The following is a 21,064-nucleotide window of genomic DNA, read 5'->3' as shown; positions in this document are numbered from 1 at the left end:
ATTCCACACAGTCTAAAATGTATAAAATATAGCATAAAGCTTCAATAAAATTTTAATTACACTCGGAAAAACCATAATCATGCATGAAGTACTAGGACCAAACGACTAGGCTACATGGCCTAGCGTAGGCCAGAATGGCGAATACTTCGCCAAATAATACTAAGCACGAAAGGAAATCCTATGTAATGCTAAATAGCTAAAATTTATTAAAGCAAAACAACCAGGAATGTCGCTCTGACTAACTAATTTATACCTAGCGAGCGACAGCGTCCAAGACGCCTCTGGTAGGCTACGGCTCTTGTATCAAAGATTAATCCTATTAATCACTCAAAATTTTACCAAGAGCCTACATTTATACATAAAAGACACTATACTCAACTTATCAGAGGCCGACGAAGACGGAGAAGCCATGAAAAGTCAAATAAATCCAAGATTTGCGAGAAAAACAGGAAAAAACACCGAGTTGTTAAGCTACGCAAAAAGGAATACAGATGGCGCCAGGATTGGCGCCAGGCACGCATACGAATCGGGGGATAGGGAAGCCTTGGGAGCGGCTCCCCTTTTTCTTTCCCGAATTCGTATCTCGCCAATCACCTCCTACGAGACAAAATCTCTGTCCAGGATGTAGATTGCCATGTGACGTGTCTAGAATACGTCCTCTGATATGTCACGATATCCCTTTCACGAGGGATACTCGCTCCAGGAGTTAGAATTCTGGTACCTTAAGGTAAATTCTCTGGGAATATCGCCGTAGTTGTAATATACCCTAGGAAGCTACCCTATAGGAACTTCCATCAGGACGACATGGCCTGAGCCCAAAAAATATATATATATATATATATATATATATATATATATATATATATATATATATATATATATATATATATATATATATATATATATATATATATATATATATATATATATAATATATATATATTTATGAAATGAGATTAACAGACAATAGATGGACATTAAGAATTAAGAATAACTGAATGGTCCAATTACATGATCCTTCCATCTAAGTCCATTCCTTATCCTGCGATGCAGGACTTGCACCACCTGCGTCAAAGGATATATCCATCTAAAAACAATCCTTTTTTTCTCTTCCTTTCATGGTCAAACCACTTGATCCTTCCAACTGAGTCCATTCCTTATCCTATGATGCAGGACTTGTACCACCTGCATCAAATGATATATCCATCAGAAAACTTTCCCTTTTTTCTCCATCTTCCATGGTCCAACCACTTGATCCTATTGAGTCCATTCCTTATCCTATGATGCAAGAATTGTACCACCTGCATCAAAGGATATATCAATCTAAAAACAATCCTTTTTTTCTCTTCCTTTCATGGTCAAACCACTTGATCCTTCAAACTTAGCCCATTCCTTATCCTATGATGCAGGGCTTGTACCACCTACCATTCATATAAAACTGTCCTTATTTTTCTCCATCTTCCATGATCCAACTTCTTGATCCTTCCAACTGACTCCATTCCTTATCCCTTGATGCAGGACTTGTACCACCTGTATCAAAGGATATATACATCTAAAAACGTTCCGTTTTTTCTCAATCTTCCATTATCCAACCACTTGATCCTCCTAACCGAGTCCAATCCTTGTCCTATGATGCAGGACTCGTACCACCTGCATCAAAGGATATATTCATCTAAAAACATTCCTTTTTTTCTCCATCTTCCATGGCCCAACTACTTAATCCTTCCAACTGAGTCCATTCCTTATCTTTTGATGCAGGACTTGTACCACCTGCCTCCAAGGATATATCCATCAGAAAACTCCTTTTTTTCTCCACCTTCCTTGGTCTAATCACTTCATCCTTTCAATTTTGCCCATTCCTTATCCCAAGATGCAGGACTTGTACCACCTGCATCAAAGGATATATCCTTATAAAAACAATCATTTTTTTCTCAATCAAACCACTGGATCCTTCCAACTTAGCCCATTCCTAATCCTATGATGCAGGACTTGTACCACCTGAATCAAAGGATATATCCATCTAAAACTGTCCTTTTTTTTCTGGTGAAATATAACTCTCTCCAGATGGACGATTCTTAGCAAAGAATGAGGACCCACAGAATAGATGGACCCCGTGGAAGATTGTCCCACTTCCACAGGATCGATCCCTGTGCCCAGTTAACTCTAAAAGCTTATTTGAATAGAACTCCTAATACGTCTTCAGGCCCTTTGTTTATTAGAGAACATGGAGGAACCATTTCCCTTGAAGGAATCAGACAACAGATTCTTTATCTTATTAAATAAGCCAACCCGGCTTCAGTCCCACATGCCCATGATATCTGAGCAGTAGCAACATCAGTCAATTATTTTTATCACATGAATTTTGAAGAATTAAAAAGATATACAGGCTGGAAATCACCAGCAGTACTCATACGCCACTATTTAAAATCCTTGGAAGCCCTAAAATTTGCAACAGTGGCAGCAGGGAATGTGGTTCCTCCGGATATAACAGAACCATTATAACAAGGTCCTATCTTCATATCTCTTTTTTTCTTTTAGTGCCTTGTCTCCTTATAAGGAGCGGGGCAACACCTGCCTTGCCTATTCTCCCTACTTTACCCTTGACATTCATTTGGATTGCACCTTACCCCATGGTTATGATGTTTATATACTACTAATGTCTTTTTTGTTATAGTTAGACATCTCATGTTCTTTGTTTGCTGGAAGTTTTTCCCTATTTTTACCAATAAATTTTGGGTCTCAGACTCTGTATTGTACTTTAAGATATTGGTATATTAAGGTTTATTATTAAAACACTCCTAATTAAATTATTCTATTTTATTTCAGTTCCTTACCTTTATGTGTACTTCTAAGCTTAGGGTACCAATTCTCTGTTACTATTTCACGGAGCAACATAGGTCGAGCCCAGAAAAGGGATTTGACGAAGGAAAAATCTATTTCTGGGCGAGGGACCTGTGTCCCCCAGTGAACCCGCCCCCTTTTTTCCTCACCCTAGGCTGGTCCAAGCTTGGGGTGCTAGTGGGAATGAGGAAAGAAGCGTGGGTAGTGGTGGGGGTGGGGGGTTAGTCGTTGTGGCAGGCAGTAGTCTGATGTAGAACGGCACCTCGTGGGACCGGGGGATGTTGAGTAGGGAGAGGACTAATTGGTAAGGGACCTCTGGTAGTGGTTCTAACACGCCCCAGTTACTATACCGACACTCTATTAGAGTGAGTGAGCTGGGTTTATTCCTGGCATTCTATGCAACTTTTTTCTCTGGTATATTTAGCAGTATTTATACCTTAGAAATGGTGCTATAAGGAGCATTTCACGGAGCGACACAGGTCGAGCCCAGAAATAGATTTTTCTTTCGTCAAAATCCCTTTTGTGGCTTCATATTTTCTTAATATCTTAAACATAGCAGGAGCCATAGGTCCCATCTGCACGAGAACAAGGGACTAGTGGACTTTGAAACTGCTTTACTCTAGATCATGGTAGTATCCCTTACACAAAATAGTTTTTATATTCATTGATGAGACAAGTGTGTATTATAAATACATGAACGGAATTTAATACTGTACAGGATTTTACCAGAATGTTACATAATTTACTACAAAATAAATTTCTTACTTATCACCATTGCTAGTTTTGTGCTATGAAGCCCAAATAAGTTCCACTAAACCAAAAGTTGACTCATGAATATAGGTATTATATAAAGATTATGAGCTTTCTCTGCATGGGATAAAGTTCATTATATGAAGTCTGAGGCAAAGGATCATTTCCCTAAAATCCATCTCCTTATGAAATAAAAGAATGAGATCCTATGGGGAAATCAGCTCAGATCAATGTAGCTATGACGATCAATGGGTTGGTATAAATTCCACCATCCTCCCTCTCATTAAGGAGGATGGGGAGAGACTTCTTCAGGATTGATGAATGGATCTCGGAAGTATAACTTTTCAGTATCCAGGCAGATACAGCATGTAATAGTTCAGCAGAAGAACCACTCTTTCTACCATTCATAAAAAAACTTGCATCAAAATGTTGCCATCTAGTAGCCACCAGGGTCATGCTGAGTCCTGGCAGAACCAACACAGTTAACTAACAGCTGGATCAGGCTGAATGGAGGTGATCCAAATGCTGTTGTAAGAAGTCCACAAACACAGCCCATAGGTCTTGAATGGGGGAGCAAAACATGGGGAGCTTCCTGTTTAACCATATGGCAAAAAGGTCGATCCCCCAAGAACCTCTCTACGCAAGGATGTAGAGACCATTCCGACTCTACAACCTGCTCCTGGAGGCTAAGTGTGGCTGCTAGTATATTCCTCTTGCCTAGAATGTACCTAGCTGACAATTCTGTTGTGTGGAACGTCTCCCAGACGGGCATCAGCTTGGCCCCTTGCTTGTTGATATACGCTACTTACGGTGGTGTTGTCACTCATCACAACTACTGAGTACCTCCTCAAATGTTCTTGAAATACTTTGAGTGCTAGAAAAGCTACATCCATTTCCAGGACGTTGATGTGCAGATGCATTTCTTCTCGTGATCAAACACTCAGGGCGACCAGTTTGTTTAGGAATGCACCCAACCCCTCCTTCAACACACTTGAGAACAGCTGCATGTCAGGAGGCAGAAAGTAAAGTAAGACTTCCTTGATGAGGCTTTCCTTGTTTAGCCCCCGGGTATAGATAGGCCCGAGCCTCCTGTCCCAATGAAACTGGGAATCCCTGTCAAGACCCGTGATCCTTCAGACAACACTGAAGGGATCTCTGGTGCAGGTGCCTGCGTGGAACGAGCTTCTTCCACAAGGAAAGCTGACCAAGAAAAGACTGCCAGAGCCGAGCTGATACTTCTGTCTTGAATAGGAATGGTTGTGAAATCTCCTTGAGCTTGCTGATGCGATCATCTCACAGAAAGACTTGTGCTGCTGCTCTGTCTATCAACATGCCTAAATACTTCAACTTCTGCTTGAGTAAGAGAATCAATTTCTCAGTTTATCACAATACCAATGTCATGACAAAATGCAAGAATCTGATCTCAGTCCTGTAGCAACTGCCACCCCAAGGAGGCCAGGATCAGCCAATAGTTGAGATACATCAGTAAATGTAGCCTTTGCGAGTGGGCCCAAGCAGCCCACAAGGTGAACACCAGAGTGAACACCAGGGGAGCCATACACAGACCAAACCACAGTTTTGAACTGGTACACCATACCATAGAGGATGAAGGTACTTTTGAAAGGACTAATTCATGGGTATTTAAAAGTTCAGTACACTTCCTTCAGGTCCACTGAAAGAATTTTGAAGTCTCTCTCTCTCAGATGGGAGACACCACAGACTGTACTGTTTCCATCCTGAAATTCGTTTGACTAAGAAACTTGATCAAAGGAGAGAGGTCAAGTGACCGATCTTCAGACCCCAGTTGACTTTTCCACCAAGAAGAGTTGACTGTAAAAGCCTGGAAACTTCTTTTCAAACTTGTTCTTCTCCAATATCCCTTCCACCTCTGTCCACAAGGCCTGGCCTTTCGGTGATGTTGGAGGATTGAAAAAAAATTATGGGTAAGTGAGATAAGGGGCCCTGAAAAAGTGTTAATTTCCCAAAGGACACTCACTACACAAGGTTAGGCCCTGTGTCTCTGCCAAATCACCCACTGGCAAGACAGGAATCCCTTTCTCTTGGCAGCAGGACAGGGGGAAAACCAACATCAGTTTTTCCCTTTGACTGCCCTATTCACACAGCACTGCTTTCTGGAGTAACAAAGTTGGGGTGCTCGAAAAGGCTGTGCATGCACAGACCTCTCTCAGGGAAGAGGTTGCACCTTGGGGTTTAGGACCAAGTGCTAGGCCCCTCTTTGACTCCGATCCCACAGGCTTGGCCACTGTCCCCTACGAAGGACTGGGACCCTTAAAGGAGACAACTCGCTAGATCAGAGAGTCCTGTGAACCAGTTCTCCACCGCTACTTGCACACATCTCTGGAAGAAGAAACATTGCACCCCACATTGACGAGGTCCAAAACGACAAAGCTACCTCTGGGCTAACTTGTTTTGAGAAACGAAAACCTAAAGTATTGTGTGTCTTCAAAAACCCAGTTAGCACACTGGTTTGCTGACTGGTAAGCCAGGAAGGTCACAACCTTCTGCCAAACAGCACGAGACTTTTGTACTCCAAAGATTCTAGTCAATAGCCCTGATGTCTTTGCAAAGTACATTACTGCCACTGACCAAACCAGAAACAGCATGGAGGGAGGCTAGGGCAGACAACTTCATAGGCGCCGACTAGATAGCGAGAAAGAAGTACATTCTGCCTTGAGTCTCCAACAAGAAGATCAACCTGCAGAGATGTTGACACAGTTTTCTCTGGCGTGTAGAACCTACGCTGCCTCGAGTGGGAGGCAGGATTTAATTGAAAGAGTTCTCAGGTCTGCAGATCTGATCATCAACTCGATCCAGGGCCAAATCAACCAGATCTGACCAAGGCAACTCAAAGGATGACCTCAAGCTTTGAGGAACACCCAAGTGCCGATCAATGATTGAGGTTTTCCCCAAAGGCAGTGCCAATGTTGCCTCCCTCACTCAGCTGCACTCAAAGATCAGGACTTTTACAAATGAACTCTGACATGGGGTTGTCTACCTCCATCAGCACCGAGCACCATCATGACCCAGCGGATCAAACTTGTCATCAGGAGTCTGCATGAAGACAGGCATAGACTTTACAGCTTCCTAAAGGGTGCAGCAAATGTTAGGGGTCTCCAACACACAACAAAATCCTGAAAAGCCCGCTGATGCAAATGAGATCCCTGCTCCTGTCACATACTCCCCACTGGCCAAACCAGGGACATATGCACAGGGGCAGTGGCAGCAGACGCACCCACTGAGGAGACCGAAGAAGCAAAAGACTTCTTCAGTGTCTTCTTAGGCATTGCCAAGATAGATACCAGCGAAGACTTGGCTCTCGTCTTCCCCTTCAGGGCGTATACCTACCACTGCAAAGGAGGCCACAATCTGCATTCGGTATGAGGATTAATGAGAACAATCATGCCTCCTACAAGAGGCACAGAGGGAGTAAGAACCTACAGTTAGCTTACTTATAAACCAGGTGCAGCATCAACTCTTCCCCCAGCAAGTACAGTACTGTACTTTAAGAATCTCAATTACTGTACATTTTTCACATTCATCTGGCAACACTAACAACCAAGGCATTCACTTCCTGAAAGAAAAAGAAAATAAAAGTTTGACTAGGAGCTAGCAGAAAAAGAAAAGGAAAAAGTTTGATAAGGAGCTAGCAGAAAAAGAAAATGAAAAACTTTGATTTGGAGCAAGCAATACGTCTATCCTGTCTTGCGGTCAAAACAAAAAGTGAGGCTATTCCGGATGGTGGGGCTTCTCGCCCACTCTCTCAACCTTTCGTTTAGCCACTCCTTAAACTACTTTAACAAGCGTGGCCAGCTCATGCCAAAACATCTCGGGTTTGTATTTCACGTAGGAACAATTCTCCTGCTCAGTGTTTTAGGTTATAATTACTATGCAAATGGATGTATAAAGTAGCTTAATAGTAGTTACACAATTTTACCAAAAGATATAGTTTTGTTACAAAGGTTAGAAGCAAATAATTTATAACTGAAAAATATATTGCATCATAAGTTTCAGTACCATAATTTCCACAAGATTTTTACATTGGCTAATTAAACAGTACACTATGTAACTCTATACCAAATATTGTACTATCAGATTTAGAGGAAAGGCTTACAAATTATTTTTGAAAAAATCGAAGTCTGTCTGACAGTTACTAGAGTATTCATAATGAATTGAAAAATATCTTCAAGATTACAAAATGAATTAATTTCCAGTTACCCAAATAAACTGCATAGTTTTTATTGTAGTCTTAATGAACATTGTCAGAGGCAGATATGTTTATATTTGATTACTCAGGCTTCAAAGCTAAAATTTTCCAGTAGATCAACTGCTATATTTCTATATGATATTAAAGAAGGCACTATTTGATGATAAAATCACTATAAGTTATGATTCCTAATGTGTAAAAAGTAAACCACCATAAGGTTCACTAGTTTTTTGTCATACCAAATTAAATCTCTTAATTATACCAATGTAGTGTATCAAACAAAAGTTGGCCAGAATGCAAGGTAACTAACTATCTTAAAAATGTCCAGCAATAGAATGTCAGATCGTCCCCCAATTTGTACAAAAAAAATTACAATCTATTACAGTAAGTGTCCAAATTAAAGGACATTCATTACTGTTTTAACATAAATTGGAAGAAATTTAACAATTGTTAACCAATTGTACACAAGACACACAACCAATTGTTACACTAATATAAATATTCAATAAATAAAACTATATTAAAAATAATTTGAGCATCTTTTAAAAGTAATATATGTTCCTGCTACTCAACAGGTTCCTGCTTTAATATTTCCAGCAATTACAAAATTCACGATAATAATTCACATTACATAAATTCATAAAGTTATATTATACACAAAGTATGTATTGAATATGTCAAGAAAACGTTTACCTGAAAATTTCAATCTATGAATTCCAGTACAATATTTCATTTCATAAACAAATTCTTCAATGAGATTCATTAATTACTTCCGAGTTAGCAATGAGGTAGAAATTGGCCATAAAATCCACTTAGTTACTCAGCAGCTATTACTAATAAACACAATGCACAAGTACAAAAGAGTTGACCACGACAACAACCTGCCCCCAAATATATTGAGATTATTCTAAAATTTGGCAATTCTTTTCCAAATACAATACACTACAGTAAACTGATAGAATCACTGTACAAGCGTTCACACTATTACCTTTGAATAAAATTGCCAGAGATCTATTAAAAAACAGCTTTTGACTACAATGTGCATTTATGTTTTTAGCTTTTAGTCAATGTTGGAAACCAGAAGCATCAAAGTCCCAGTAATGAGTTTACGTTCTTAATTAATGCAACCTGGTAACGCCTATGGAAATATGGGTTCTAAAGACATATCGCAGGTACCTATTTTCACTCCAGCTTCAGGAACAATTGTGACAATAAATTAAGATTTAAATAGGATACTATCTTAAACCCTAAGGTCAAAAAATATACATAACTCTACAGTAAATGAAGGAACATTACCTCCTTGAGATAAGAAATTTGGCACATCTAAATACTTTCTTTGCTTCACATAATATCACATGTTACTCAAAGTTCAGTGACTGGATAGATGATTTACACAATTTTGTTGTGGACACATATCAAACAATGATGGATAATGGGGCATGACAGCGTGATTATACAGAGTAGAGTTGTACTGGTGGAGGAATCCCGTCATAGCAGCTGGATGATTGACTCCTCCTGAGGTGGGGATCTGAGTGGTGTGGGTGGGTGCCACTGTTCCTGGAACAACGGTTCCCTGATGAGCCATTGGTGGAGATATTGGTTGACCTGAATGCATGGGCATTCCACCAGTAGCTGCCCCAACTCCCACAGTGTGTGGATGAGGACCAAGATGAGGGTGTGGCTGAGGATGAGTGTGAGTAGGAACAATGGATGGCTGCTGCATCTGAGGCTTTGGAGTGCGCCTTGAGGGTATGCGTGGGTTACGATGAGGCAACACTCTCAATCGTCCTGCATTTGCCCCCTGCACAACCTCCTCACTTACTGGCTCATCGTTATGACTATTTTTCATGTGAGCTTTTAAATGATGAACCTGTAAAAAATACACAGATCACTAACCCTGCTATTACCTTCCAAAAACATGTTAACTCTAAATGATACTGTGTTGAGAGAAACAGAAAAACTAATGTTGCCACATACATATTTATTGCAAACGTTTTGACATTTCAAATGTCCTCATCAGTGCTACTTAAAGTAAAAATAAAAGAAACAATACAATTTCAAATTTAAAATGACACAAAATTAGTAAAGAATTATTAAAAAATAAATACAAATTGCATAAAAATCAGTCTGTTACAAAAAGGGGGACAGCAGAGGTATTACAATTGAGGTCAGGCCTAAAATATTTTATGTGAAGAGATTCTAAAATTCTTAAGTCACTTACTGAAGAATAAGAGTTGACTATCTTAAAATGATCACTACGTAAAGAGAACTTTCATATTTCTAAGCGTTCCCTAACAACTGAGTATTCTGGATCACTGAGAGGGAGACCAGTTCTGTTAGACTTTCCAATATGATTATCGGTCCTGACTTTGAATGCATGATAAGTGCTCCCAAAATAGCAAAATTGGCAGTTTGGACATGTAAATTTGTAAATGATCGATGATCTAATGACAGTCGGCAGGCGGTCTTTTGAAATGAAAAAACGATCTAATTTTAAACTTTTTTTACAAAAGTAAACCTAGAATCAATTTGTGGATATGTCTTAGACAACTGTTTAACAAAGAAATACCATTACCCAGTTAAGTCAAAGAAAAATACAATTTCTGTTTAATAGCAGAGGGGCAGAACTGATGAGGCTGATAAATATACACTCTGACTTGTTTGTAGGAAATGTGTTTACAAAAACCATTACTAATGGAAAAAAGACTAAAGTAACTCATCTCTGTATCAAAAAATGGAGTGGAAGAAAGGTGGTAGGCTCCATGCAAAAGTTTTAACATCATTAATTTTAAATTTTATGAATAGAACTTACCTGGCAGTTACAGTGAACCCTCGTTTATCGCGGTAGATAGGTTCCAGACGCGGCCGCGATAGGTGAAAATCCGCGAAGTAGTAACACCATATTTACCTATTTATTTAACATGTATATTCAGACTTTTAAAACCTTCCCTTTACGTAGTACTGTTAACAAACTACCCTTTAATGTACAGAACACTTAATGCATGTAATACAGTACCCTAAACTAAAACAGGCACAAATATTAAAGGCGACTTTATATCATGCGTTTCCTAAACACGCCAAAAAGCACGATAAAAAATGGCAACCAATGTTTTGTTTACGTTTATCTCTGATCCTAATGAAGAAACAAACGCATTTACACATCTGTTTATAAGTTAGTTTTTGCATCAATTATATTGATTATTCAGTACAGTATGTTGATTTGGTTATTACTAATATTTTACTTAATTTTTCTTAGGACTTCCAAATGAAATTTTTTTCTTTATGACGCCGCCTGAAACGACGGCGTCATAAAGTACGCTCCGTAAACAAACTAAGGTATTTAACCCGCATGATGAAAGTGATAAATAATGATATTACAGTAAAAGCTTTTATAAAATATGTTATTACAAATATTATTTACCGTATCTATATAAAATCATACATACGTAGCAAAGCAGGAAAACAATCTACGAGAGAGAGAGAGAGAGAGAGAGGAGAGAGAGAGAGAGAGGAGAGAGAGAGAGAGAGAGAGAGAGAGAGAGAGAGAGAGTTGTTTTACATACGTAAATGTAAATTTTAAACAAAAAAAAAATAGCCCCATTTCATATAAAATAGATTACAAATATTTTACTTTATCATATTACAGTAGTCTGTATAATACTGTAAAGTTCAGTACAGTATGTTGTTGTTAAAGTCGTGGCGATGAAATTCTCACGAAACAAAAACACGCCATTTGATTACAACAGCTGATTCATCTCTCTCTCTCTCTCTCTCTCTCTCTCTCTCTCTCTCTCTTCGTGTTATACAATACTTACATTTAGATGAAGAAACTAAAATTAGTTTTCTTAGTGTCAATTAAATACAAAATGAAATAATTAGGCCGAGTCTACATCCATTTCAATCATAGCCAAAAATAGGGCATCCGATTTCATCAGCAAACCACTATTTTTTGGGAAATATCATTTTATTCTAGAAAATTGCCACTCTTTAAATAGTTAATTGCACATTAAGAAAGCGTGTACTTTTGTTTTTAAATTTCGGGTGTGTTTTAAAAATCGAGTATTGTTGACTTTTTTTTTTTTTACTTTTGGCTGTGATTAGATCAGCTGTCATCTAGCTGCCGCTCTTGAGTGTGTACGAATACACTAACAAAGTATCATTTATACCATTTTTTAACTTATTCAAACCGTCTACAGTATACAGTTGATATTACATAAGCACCAATGTGTTATAACCTATCAAATTTTTTTGTTTATTACATTTAAACCCCCCTCTATCTCTCTCTCTCTCTCTCTCTCTCTCTCTCTCTCTCTCTGTGGGCTACTTTTCACTACCTCCCATTCCTTACCTCTCTCTATCTCTCTAACAAATGATATCTTTGTTGCTCCTCAAAGTTTCATTTATATTGAAAATCAATCATGATTCAATTTTCCTTACTTTCTCCAATCTCGCACCATCGGTCACATCGCGGTATTTTCGATATTTCCGGAAAATCCGCAATATATGTATAGACATGGGTTATGAAAAAAATCCGCGAAGTGGTGAATCCGCGATGGTCGAACCGCGAAGTAGCGAGGGTTCACTGTATATGTATATAGCTATAGTCTCTGATGTCCAGCAGAATTTTTCAGAACTCACGGCAACCGCCGTGTGGTGGTTGTGCGGTTAGGTGGTTAACAACCCTTACAGGGTGGTACTTGGAATCATTCCCGTTTTCTGTTCCTCAGATCATTTCTGCCAGTTGGACTGACAACATCGTTGGTCCGCCATTGGAGTTTTTCATTCGCTTTCCCTGTGTCGCTGTACTGGACTTATTTTTTGGTGAAGTACACTGACCTGGGGTTTTGGCAATTGCATTTCTGATTATTCTTTGACTGTTTGTTTACGATGACGGATAAACTTCATTTTCGTGTTTGATGACTGATAAACTTCATTTTCGTGTTTGTGTGAATGATGAATGCAAGGTGAGGTTACCAAAAATTTTGGTAGACCCTCACACTGTTTGTTTGGGGTGCAGGGGTTTTGAATGTGCCCTTGATAAAAGGTGCAAGGAATGTGAGGTTTTAAGCGAGAAGGAATGGTTGGGTATGAAACGCTATGTGCGTAAGTTAGAGTTAGATATAGCCAGGAGGGCTTCGAGATCTAAATCTAAGTCTGCTAGTGAGGTTAGCATAGATATTTCCTTTGATCCCTTAATTAATTCTTCTGTAGAAGTTGAACCTTCTCCTGAAGTAGTAGCTCCTGCCCCTTCTACAGGAACGGTAACTACGAATGACCCTCAGTACGCCAGGATGGCGGCTGAGTTGAAAGCTCTTAAACACCAGCTTTCATCCTTAAAAGGTGAGAGTGAAAGTGTAATTAGTGCTTATGAAAGTGCAGTGGAGGTGGCGACTAATCGAACCTGTCACGTCCCTGGGTCTAGACCTCTACCAAGCTCCCAGGACCAAGGGAGAAGGTACGTCGACAGCCGCAAGGGCGTGAAAGGTACGTATCCTTGGTCAGCCGTCGCCTCGGGCAGTCCTGTTGCGTTTTCCAGGCTGCTCATGACCACCACGGAAAAGGCGTGTCGGAAGTGATGGTGTCTTCCCCGAGCCCCTCTCCTAGACGCATATGGCAATATGAGGCTTCGAGACCGACCAAGAGGAGGTGGAAACAAGCTGACCAGACCCGTTCTCGCTCTCCCCTTTCAGGTAGCCCGGAACTTTTTCCTTACGAGGATGACTGGGACGCCGTTCCAGCGAAAAGGTCAAAGCCTAAAGATGGAAGGAAGGAGGGTTCTCCTCTTCTTTTAAGTGACGAGAGAACGTCGAGAGACCTTTCTCCTACCACCAGCGTTACTCGGCAGCCATCGCCTTCCGAATCGCAGGACCCACCAGCAGTCGCGAAGTCTTTCATGACGGTTATGCAGAAACAACTGTTCTCTCTTGTGCAAGCTTTTAGCCGCCCTTCCCCCGAGTTGGGCAGGCGTAAGGACGACTCTTTACCGATTAAGAAATCGGCCTCTAAGAAGGAACGGAGTTCCTCTCCATTGCAGGACAAACAGCGTCACTCCTCTCCCAAAGAACCGCAGCGTGATTCGTCAAGCGCGCGACACCGCGCTTCTTCTTCCTCGACTCGCCGCCAGGACGCTTGCGGTTCTCGTCATCAGGACGCTTCCGTCTCATTCATGACGCCAGGACACATCCAGCCCACCTCTCCAGGACGCTTCCGTTTCGTTACACCAGGACTAATGCAGCTCTCAGCACAAGGACGCTTCCATCTCTCGGCGCCAGGACGCATCCTTCTACCGCCTCAAGGACGCTTCTAGCGCGTGATGCCAGGACACCTCCAGCACGCGGCACCAGGACGCACGCGCCTCTCGGTGTCAGGACGCATTCAGCCCTCGCCAACAGGACGCATCCGACGATTTGCTTTTCTCGGACGCAGGTGAACTATTGGAAGGAAGTGATCTTTATGCTAGTCGGATGGGTACTGATTGGCATTGAAAGAAACCTCTGACTTAGTTTCTTCAGCCCAAAGAGAGACTTGAGTTGGAAGTAGAGCAAGATCTAGAGGATATTTCAGAGGATGAGGATAAGCCTGCTAACGCGGCTGCGGATTATAAGGTTCTCTCTCGCTCCCTTCTTGAGCTTTATGGGGAGGAGTTTCAACCTGCTGCTCCTCGTTCTCCTCAGTCGCAGTTTAGCAGCAGTTTAGCAGGAAGAAGGCCAAAATGCAGTCGGCTTTCATCAAAATGAAGCTGTCCATCTCGGCTAGGAAGGCTCTCGCTAGAGTTAATGACTGGCTGAAGGACCGTAGGCAAGCTGTAAAGACCACTTTCTCGTTTCCACTAGCTCGAATTGCATCTTAGGCGGGCATGTAGTACGAGACTGGAGAAGCTCTGGGCCTGGGAGTGCCTGGCTCCTCCAAGGGGGACTTCTCTGGCATTGTTGACTCTTCTAGTAGACATGGCCTTAACTCGGCGAAGGTAATGTGGTCTATGTCAGAGCTTGACCACCTCGTCAAGGGAATTTTCCGAGCCTTCGAAGTCTTCAGTTTTTTAGACTGGTCTCTGGGTACACTAGCCAGGAAAACAGAGCAGTTAGAAGAAACAGAAGACCTTACTAGTATTATGGCCTGCATGGACAAGACTCTTAGGGATGGGTTAAATGAGTTGGCTTCCCTATTTTCTGCAGGAGTTTTAAAGAAGAGGGCCCTTTTATGTTCATTCATATCCAGAGCAGTTACGGTCGCGCAGAAGGCTGAGCTCCTTTATGCCCCTCTCTCGGAGCACCTTTTTCCTGAGTCCCTTGTCAGGGACATTACCCTTTCGCTAGCGCAAAAGGCCACACAAGACCTCCTGTCACGCTCCGCAAGGAAGTCTTTACCAGTGATTCCTTCGTCACTGAAGAGAGGAAACTTCAGCAGCCCTTTCGAGGTAGAGCTCCTACGAGATCAGACTTCAGAGGAAGAAGGCAGGAGACGGGCGGTAGAACGAATCGAGGTTCGTTCAGGTCCCGCTCCAGGAGATGAAACTCAAGTCCTCCATACAGTGGTAGGAGCAAGGCTGTCACCTTTTTGGCATGCCTGGAAGAAAAGAGGGGCGGATGCCTGGTCCCTCTAGGTCATCAAAGAGGGATACAAGATCCCCCTCTTGAAAAAGTCTCCGCTTTTAAATACACCTCTAGCCTTAGTGGCGCAGTACTTGAACGTCGTGAAAAAGGGACGCTACTGGATCTGGTGAACCAGATGCTGGAGAAGGGAGCAATAGAACCGGTTCTGGAACTATCTTCCCAAGATTTCTACAATCGCCTGTTTCTGGTACCCAAGAGCTCGGGTGGATGGAGACCTGTTCTAGATGTTAGCGCTCTGAACGTCTTTGTGGAAAAGACAAAATTTACCATGGAGACGACTCAGTCGGGTGCTGGCAGCGATACGTCCAGGGGACTGGATGGTGTGTCTGGATTTACAGGACGCTTACTTTCACATCCCCATCCATCCGACTTCAAGGAAGTTCCTAAGATTCATGATCCAGGGCAAGTGTTTCCAGTCCAAGGCCCTTTACTTCGGCCTCAGCACTGCTCCTCAAGTCGTCACCAGAGTAATGGCGAACGTGGCAGGATGGCTTCATCAAGAGGGGATAAGAGTATCTCTATATCTGGACGACTGGTTGATAAGATCCCGGTCGAAGGAGAAATGTCTGAAGGACCTACGCAAGACTTTTATGATGGCTCAGGAACTGGGTCTCGTCATCAATAAGGAGAAGTCCCAGACCGAACCGAGTCAGACGATTCTTTATTTGGGGATAGTTCTGGACTCAGTTCATTTTCGGGCTTCTCCCTCCCAAGAAAGGCAGACCAGGTGCCTCGGGAAGGTTCAGGAATTCCTGGAGAAACAGAAGTGCTCAGCGAGGGATTGGATGAGTTTGCTGAGAACCCTCTCCTCGCTCGAACAGTTTGTCTCTCTGGGAAGACTGCACCTCAGACCTCTTCAACACTTCCTATCAAGAGTGTGGGACAGGAAGATTCAGGAGGACTCCTTTTCCTTCCTCATTCCAGCAGAAATCAAAAGTCATCTGATTTGGTGGCTGGATCCAGCTATTTTAGGGGAAGGAATCTCAGACGCTTCAGAGGTCAGGAAGGGGAGCAACACTTGGAAGCAAGGAGGTCTCAGGCTCTTGGGGAAAGGAACAAAACGGATGGCACATCAACAGGAAAGAGTTGATGGCCATTCTGTTACGACTGAAGGCCTTCAAAGACTCCGTGTCGGGGAGGATAGTGGAGGTCAATTCGGACAACACCACAGCCTTGGCTTACATCAGAAAGCAAGGGGGAACTCACTCTCTGTCTCTGTTCGAAACCGCAAAAGAGCTTCTTCTGTGGTCGAAGGAGAACAACGTAGAACTTCTAACAAGATTCGTGCAGGGACAGAAGAATGTAAGGGCAGACATGCTCAGCAGGAAAGGGCAAGTTCTTCCCACGGAATGGACCCTCAACCATCAGGTCTGTCAGAGTCTGTGGAAGTTATGGGGGAGGCCTTTAATAGACCTCTTCGCCTCCAACCAAAACAAAAGGATCCCCAACAACTGCTCCCTAGTCCCGGACGAGGAGGCAATAGCAGTAGATGCCTTCTTGATGGACTGGACAAGGATGGACACTTATGCATTCCCCCCCCCCCCCCCCCCCTTTCAAGATCATCAATCTGGTCGTCAAGAAATTTGCTCTCCTCGAATCAGGAAGAATGATCCTGGTAGCTCCATTCTGGCCAACAAGAGAATGGTTCACAGAGGTGGTGGACATGTTAGTGGACTTTCCAAGAAGCCTTCCTCCAAGTCCGAAGCTTCTCAGAAAGCCCCACTTCAAGAGGTATCATCAAAACCCCCTCGCTCTATGACTGACTGCCTTCAGACTATCGAGAAGCTTGTCAGAGCGAGAGGCTTTTCTGCGCAAGCTGCAAGAGCTATCACCAGAGCGAGGAGGGTCTCTTTTGCAAAGAGTCTACCAATCGAAGTGGGAAACCTTTAGAGCATGGTGTAAGCAGCACAAAGTTTCCTCAACCACTACCTCTGCGAGCCAAATAGCTGATTTGTTATCCCTCAGACAAGACTCTAAATTGGCCGTATCCACTATTAAAGGGTACAGGAGTATGCTTTAAGCTGTCTGTAGGCACAGAGGCATAGACTTAACTCAGGATAGAGACTTGCAAGATCTCTTGAAGTCTTTTGAAACAACTCAGCAGGCTCAGTTAAGACCCCCAGCTTGGAATTTGGATGTAGTTCTGAGGTTCCTATGCAGCAAGAAGTTCGAACCCCATCTCACAAGCGGTCCCTTAGAGACGCTACTAAAAAAACCCTCTTCCTGATGGCTCTGGCCACAGCAAAAAGGATCAGCGAGGGTTCACGCTATTGAGAAGCAGGTGGGCTTTAACCAGGATGGAGCAGTATGTGCGTTGAGGATCAACTTCCTCGCTAAGAACGAGAATCCATCAAAACCCTGGCCGAGGACGTTTGAGGTTCCTAACCTCACTAATGTGGTGGGTCAAGAGCAGGAGAGGCTCCTCTGCCCAGTTAGAGTCCTCAGGGTATAGTTATCTCATACTAAGAATGTTAGACGTGCATCCAATTCTTTATGGTGCTCAGTGAAAGATCCGCAAAAGCCCCTCTCAAAGAATGCATTATCATTCTTCTTAAGGGAAACAATAAGAGAGGCTCACCTCTTGTGTGAAGAGGAGAACTTCGGTCTTTTGAAAGTAAGGGCCCAAGAAGTGAGAGCCATTGCTGCTTCACTGGCATATCGTAAGAATATTTCAGTTGGACAGATTATGGATGCAACGTTCTGGAGAAGCAACTCTGTGTTCGCCTCTCATTACCTCAGAGAGGTAAAAGTAGATTATGAGAGGTGTTACACCTTGGGCCCATACATAGCTACTGCTTCTGTATTGGGCAAAGGAGTTACTACCTCCCCTCAACCTTAACTTTTGTATGCCTGTGTTTGGGTTTTGGTTTTTATGGTTGTCTGAGTACTGTACAGTGCCCTCAGTCTAGCTAGATAGTTAATATCTATTCTGCAAGGTTAGGTGGTTAGTTTGAGTAAGGTTGCAGTTTTTAAAAAAGGGGCATAGGTAGTGCTGAAGTCTAGTCAAGTTGTTGGTCTCACCCCGTTTGACAGACTCGATTGAGTTGTTTCAGCATGACAGGTCCACACCTGGCTGACACTCCTAAGGGAAAGCGACTCATGAGGCAGGAACCTTCGAAGTCAACTACCTTAGCAGCTAAGGAATTAAGGTGTTTTTTTTTTCTACAAATTATTGTTGTTTTCCCAACGATGTTAGCTGTCTGTCACCCTCCACCAAATGTGTGAATCAGCTATATATATATATATATATATATATATATATATATATAACTGCCAGGTAAGTTCTATTCATAAAAATGGAGTTTTTATGATAAAACAAAGTTTTATGAATATTTACCTGGCAGTTATATATATATTTTAAGTCCCACCCACCTCCCCTCAGGATACAGGTCGGGCAAAGATGATCTGAGGAACAGAAAATGGGAATGATTCCAAGTGCCACCCTGTAAGGGTTGTTAACCACCTAACCGCACAACCACCACACGGCGGTTGCCGCGAGTTTTGAAAAATTCTGCCGGACATCAGAGACTATAGCTATATACATATAACTGCCAGGTAAGTATTCATAAATCATAAAAACTGACCTTTTCATTAGTAATAGTTTTAGTGAACACATTTTCTACAAACAAGTCAAAAGTTTTTAAACAATATTTATCAGCCTCAGCAGTTCTGCCCCTCTGCTCCTAAACAGAAATTATATTTTTCTCTGACTTTCCTGAGTAATGATATTTCTTTTAGAATTAAAAAAGACCTTGTTAAACAGTTCTCTAAGACATATCCACAAATTGAGTTCAGGTATATTTTTGCAAAAAAATTTAAAATAGATGGTTTTTCCCTGTCAAAGACCACCTGCTGACTGCCATGAGATCATCTGTCATTTACAAATTTACATGTCCAAGCAGCCAATTTCACTATTTTGGGAGCACTTATCATGCATTCAAAGTCAGGACCGATGATCATATTGGAAAGTCGAGCAGAACTGGTCTCCCTCTCAGTAATCCAGCACACTCAGTTGTAAGGGAATACTCCGAAATATGTAAGTTCGTTTTACATAGTGAGCATTTTATGATGTCGACTCTTGTTCTTCAGTAAGTGACTTAAGAATTTTAGAATCTCTTCACATAAAATATCTTAGGTCTGACCTTAAGTGTACTACCTCTGCTGTCCCCCTTTTCGTAACAGTCTGATCTTTTATTCAATTTGTATGTATTTCTTAATAATTCTTTACTTAAAATATTTTATGTAGTTTTTAATTTGATATTGTACTGATTCTTTCCTCTTTACTTTAGGTAGCACAAAAAATGACATTTAAAATGTCGAAATATTTGCAATAAATATGTATGTGGAAACATTAGTATTTCTGTTTCTCCTGAGAATAAGATTTCCTAGAAACATCCCCATTTCTCATCTGCAGATACTGTGTTCTTTTATTCAAGATTTGTTGCTTTGCAGAGCATCTTAAGTGAGATCATGCATTCACAACTCAATGAAAAAATTTCAATATGATGGTATCCAAATTAAAGGGTAGTTTTCATTAAACAACCAGAACCTAATCTTTTTCACAATCACTTACATAACATCAATTAGCCACCTATTGATATTGAGATACTACCGCAAGAGAGTTATGGGGTCCTTTGACTGGCCAGGCAGTACTACATTGGATCCTTATCTCTGGTTACTGTTCATTTTCCCTTTGCCTACACACACACACACACACACACACACACTGAATAGTCTGGCCTACTCTTTACATATTCTCCTCTGTCCTCATACACCTTACAACACTGAGATTACTAAACAATTCTTCTTCACCCAGTGGCCACTTTTCTCTTGGTAAGGGTAGAAGGGACTATTCAGCTATGGTAAGCAGCTATTCTAGAAGGCCACTCCTAAATCAAACTATTGTTCTCTAGTCTTGGGTAGTGCCATAGCCTCTGTACCATAGTCTTCCACTGTCTTGGGTTAGACTTCTCTTGCTTGGGGGTACACGCAGGCACACTATTCACTCTTAAAACATCTGGAAGTCCTTCAAATGATGGAACATCTAATGATTTCTATGAATCTCGCCTGAGATTCATATGGCTTCCTCATCGAAGGTAGATAGGTATTGACTTTTATCTTGAAAATCCAAAATTTCCCATTCTTTCACTTTAATAGCCATGCCTCTCTATTGTAGTATTGTATTTACAAGGTGTATGACGCCAAATAATAACATACACTTTCAGTCTTCTTACCAATGGTGATTACAGTCAATCGTGCAGTTATATTCCACAAATCCCAAAAGTGTATTGTATTTCAATATAAAGGGGTTTTTTAGCTTCAGCTCCATAGGGATGTCTTTTTTGAGCTTTTCTATGCAATCCTGTCATAGATAGTCAAGGGGTCTATTTTATGTGTTAATAGCAGAATTGTGATTTAAACTATCATTGTGCTGAGTGTTTTAACTTAGTGGCACATCTGGAACAATAAGTTTAGCCTATGAAATACCGAATTTGCTTAAAGGACTTCAAACATAAAAGAAAAGTATCTTTTAGTTCAGGGGGAAATCCAGGGAAGACTAAGCTAGTCGATTATAGTGGGGATGATGTGACTGACCAGGCTATCACCAAGTTCTCAGAGTAGTGAACTTCATAAG

At 41.6% G+C, this 21,064-nt stretch overlaps 2 protein-coding genes across 6 annotated transcripts in view; one reads left to right on the top strand and one right to left on the bottom strand.

The window, feature by feature from the left end:
* Positions 1–21,064, top strand: part of LOC137652339 (E3 ubiquitin-protein ligase CHIP-like) — a 335,562-nt gene that overhangs the window by 148,416 nt on the left and 166,082 nt on the right. The gene's annotated exons all lie outside the window — the stretch shown is intronic.
* The window catches only part of LOC137652337 (zinc finger protein 37-like), a 72,272-nt gene continuing 58,794 nt past the window's right edge, over positions 7,587–21,064 (bottom strand). For all 4 annotated transcript variants that reach the window (XM_068385681.1, XM_068385683.1, XM_068385682.1 and 1 more), the window contains exon 13: positions 7,587–9,686. In XM_068385681.1, the coding sequence (XP_068241782.1) occupies positions 9,186–9,686 (501 nt within the window). In that variant the 3' untranslated portion in view covers positions 7,587–9,185. The remainder of the gene's footprint in view (positions 9,687–21,064) is intronic.

The sequence above is a fragment of the Palaemon carinicauda genome, chromosome 13 (genome assembly GCF_036898095.1).
Source record: "Palaemon carinicauda isolate YSFRI2023 chromosome 13, ASM3689809v2, whole genome shotgun sequence".
Classification (NCBI taxonomy): Eukaryota; Metazoa; Arthropoda; class Malacostraca; order Decapoda; family Palaemonidae; genus Palaemon; species Palaemon carinicauda.
The sequence above is the reverse complement of the archived record's forward strand: the minus strand, read 5'-3'. Positions and strand labels throughout refer to the sequence as shown.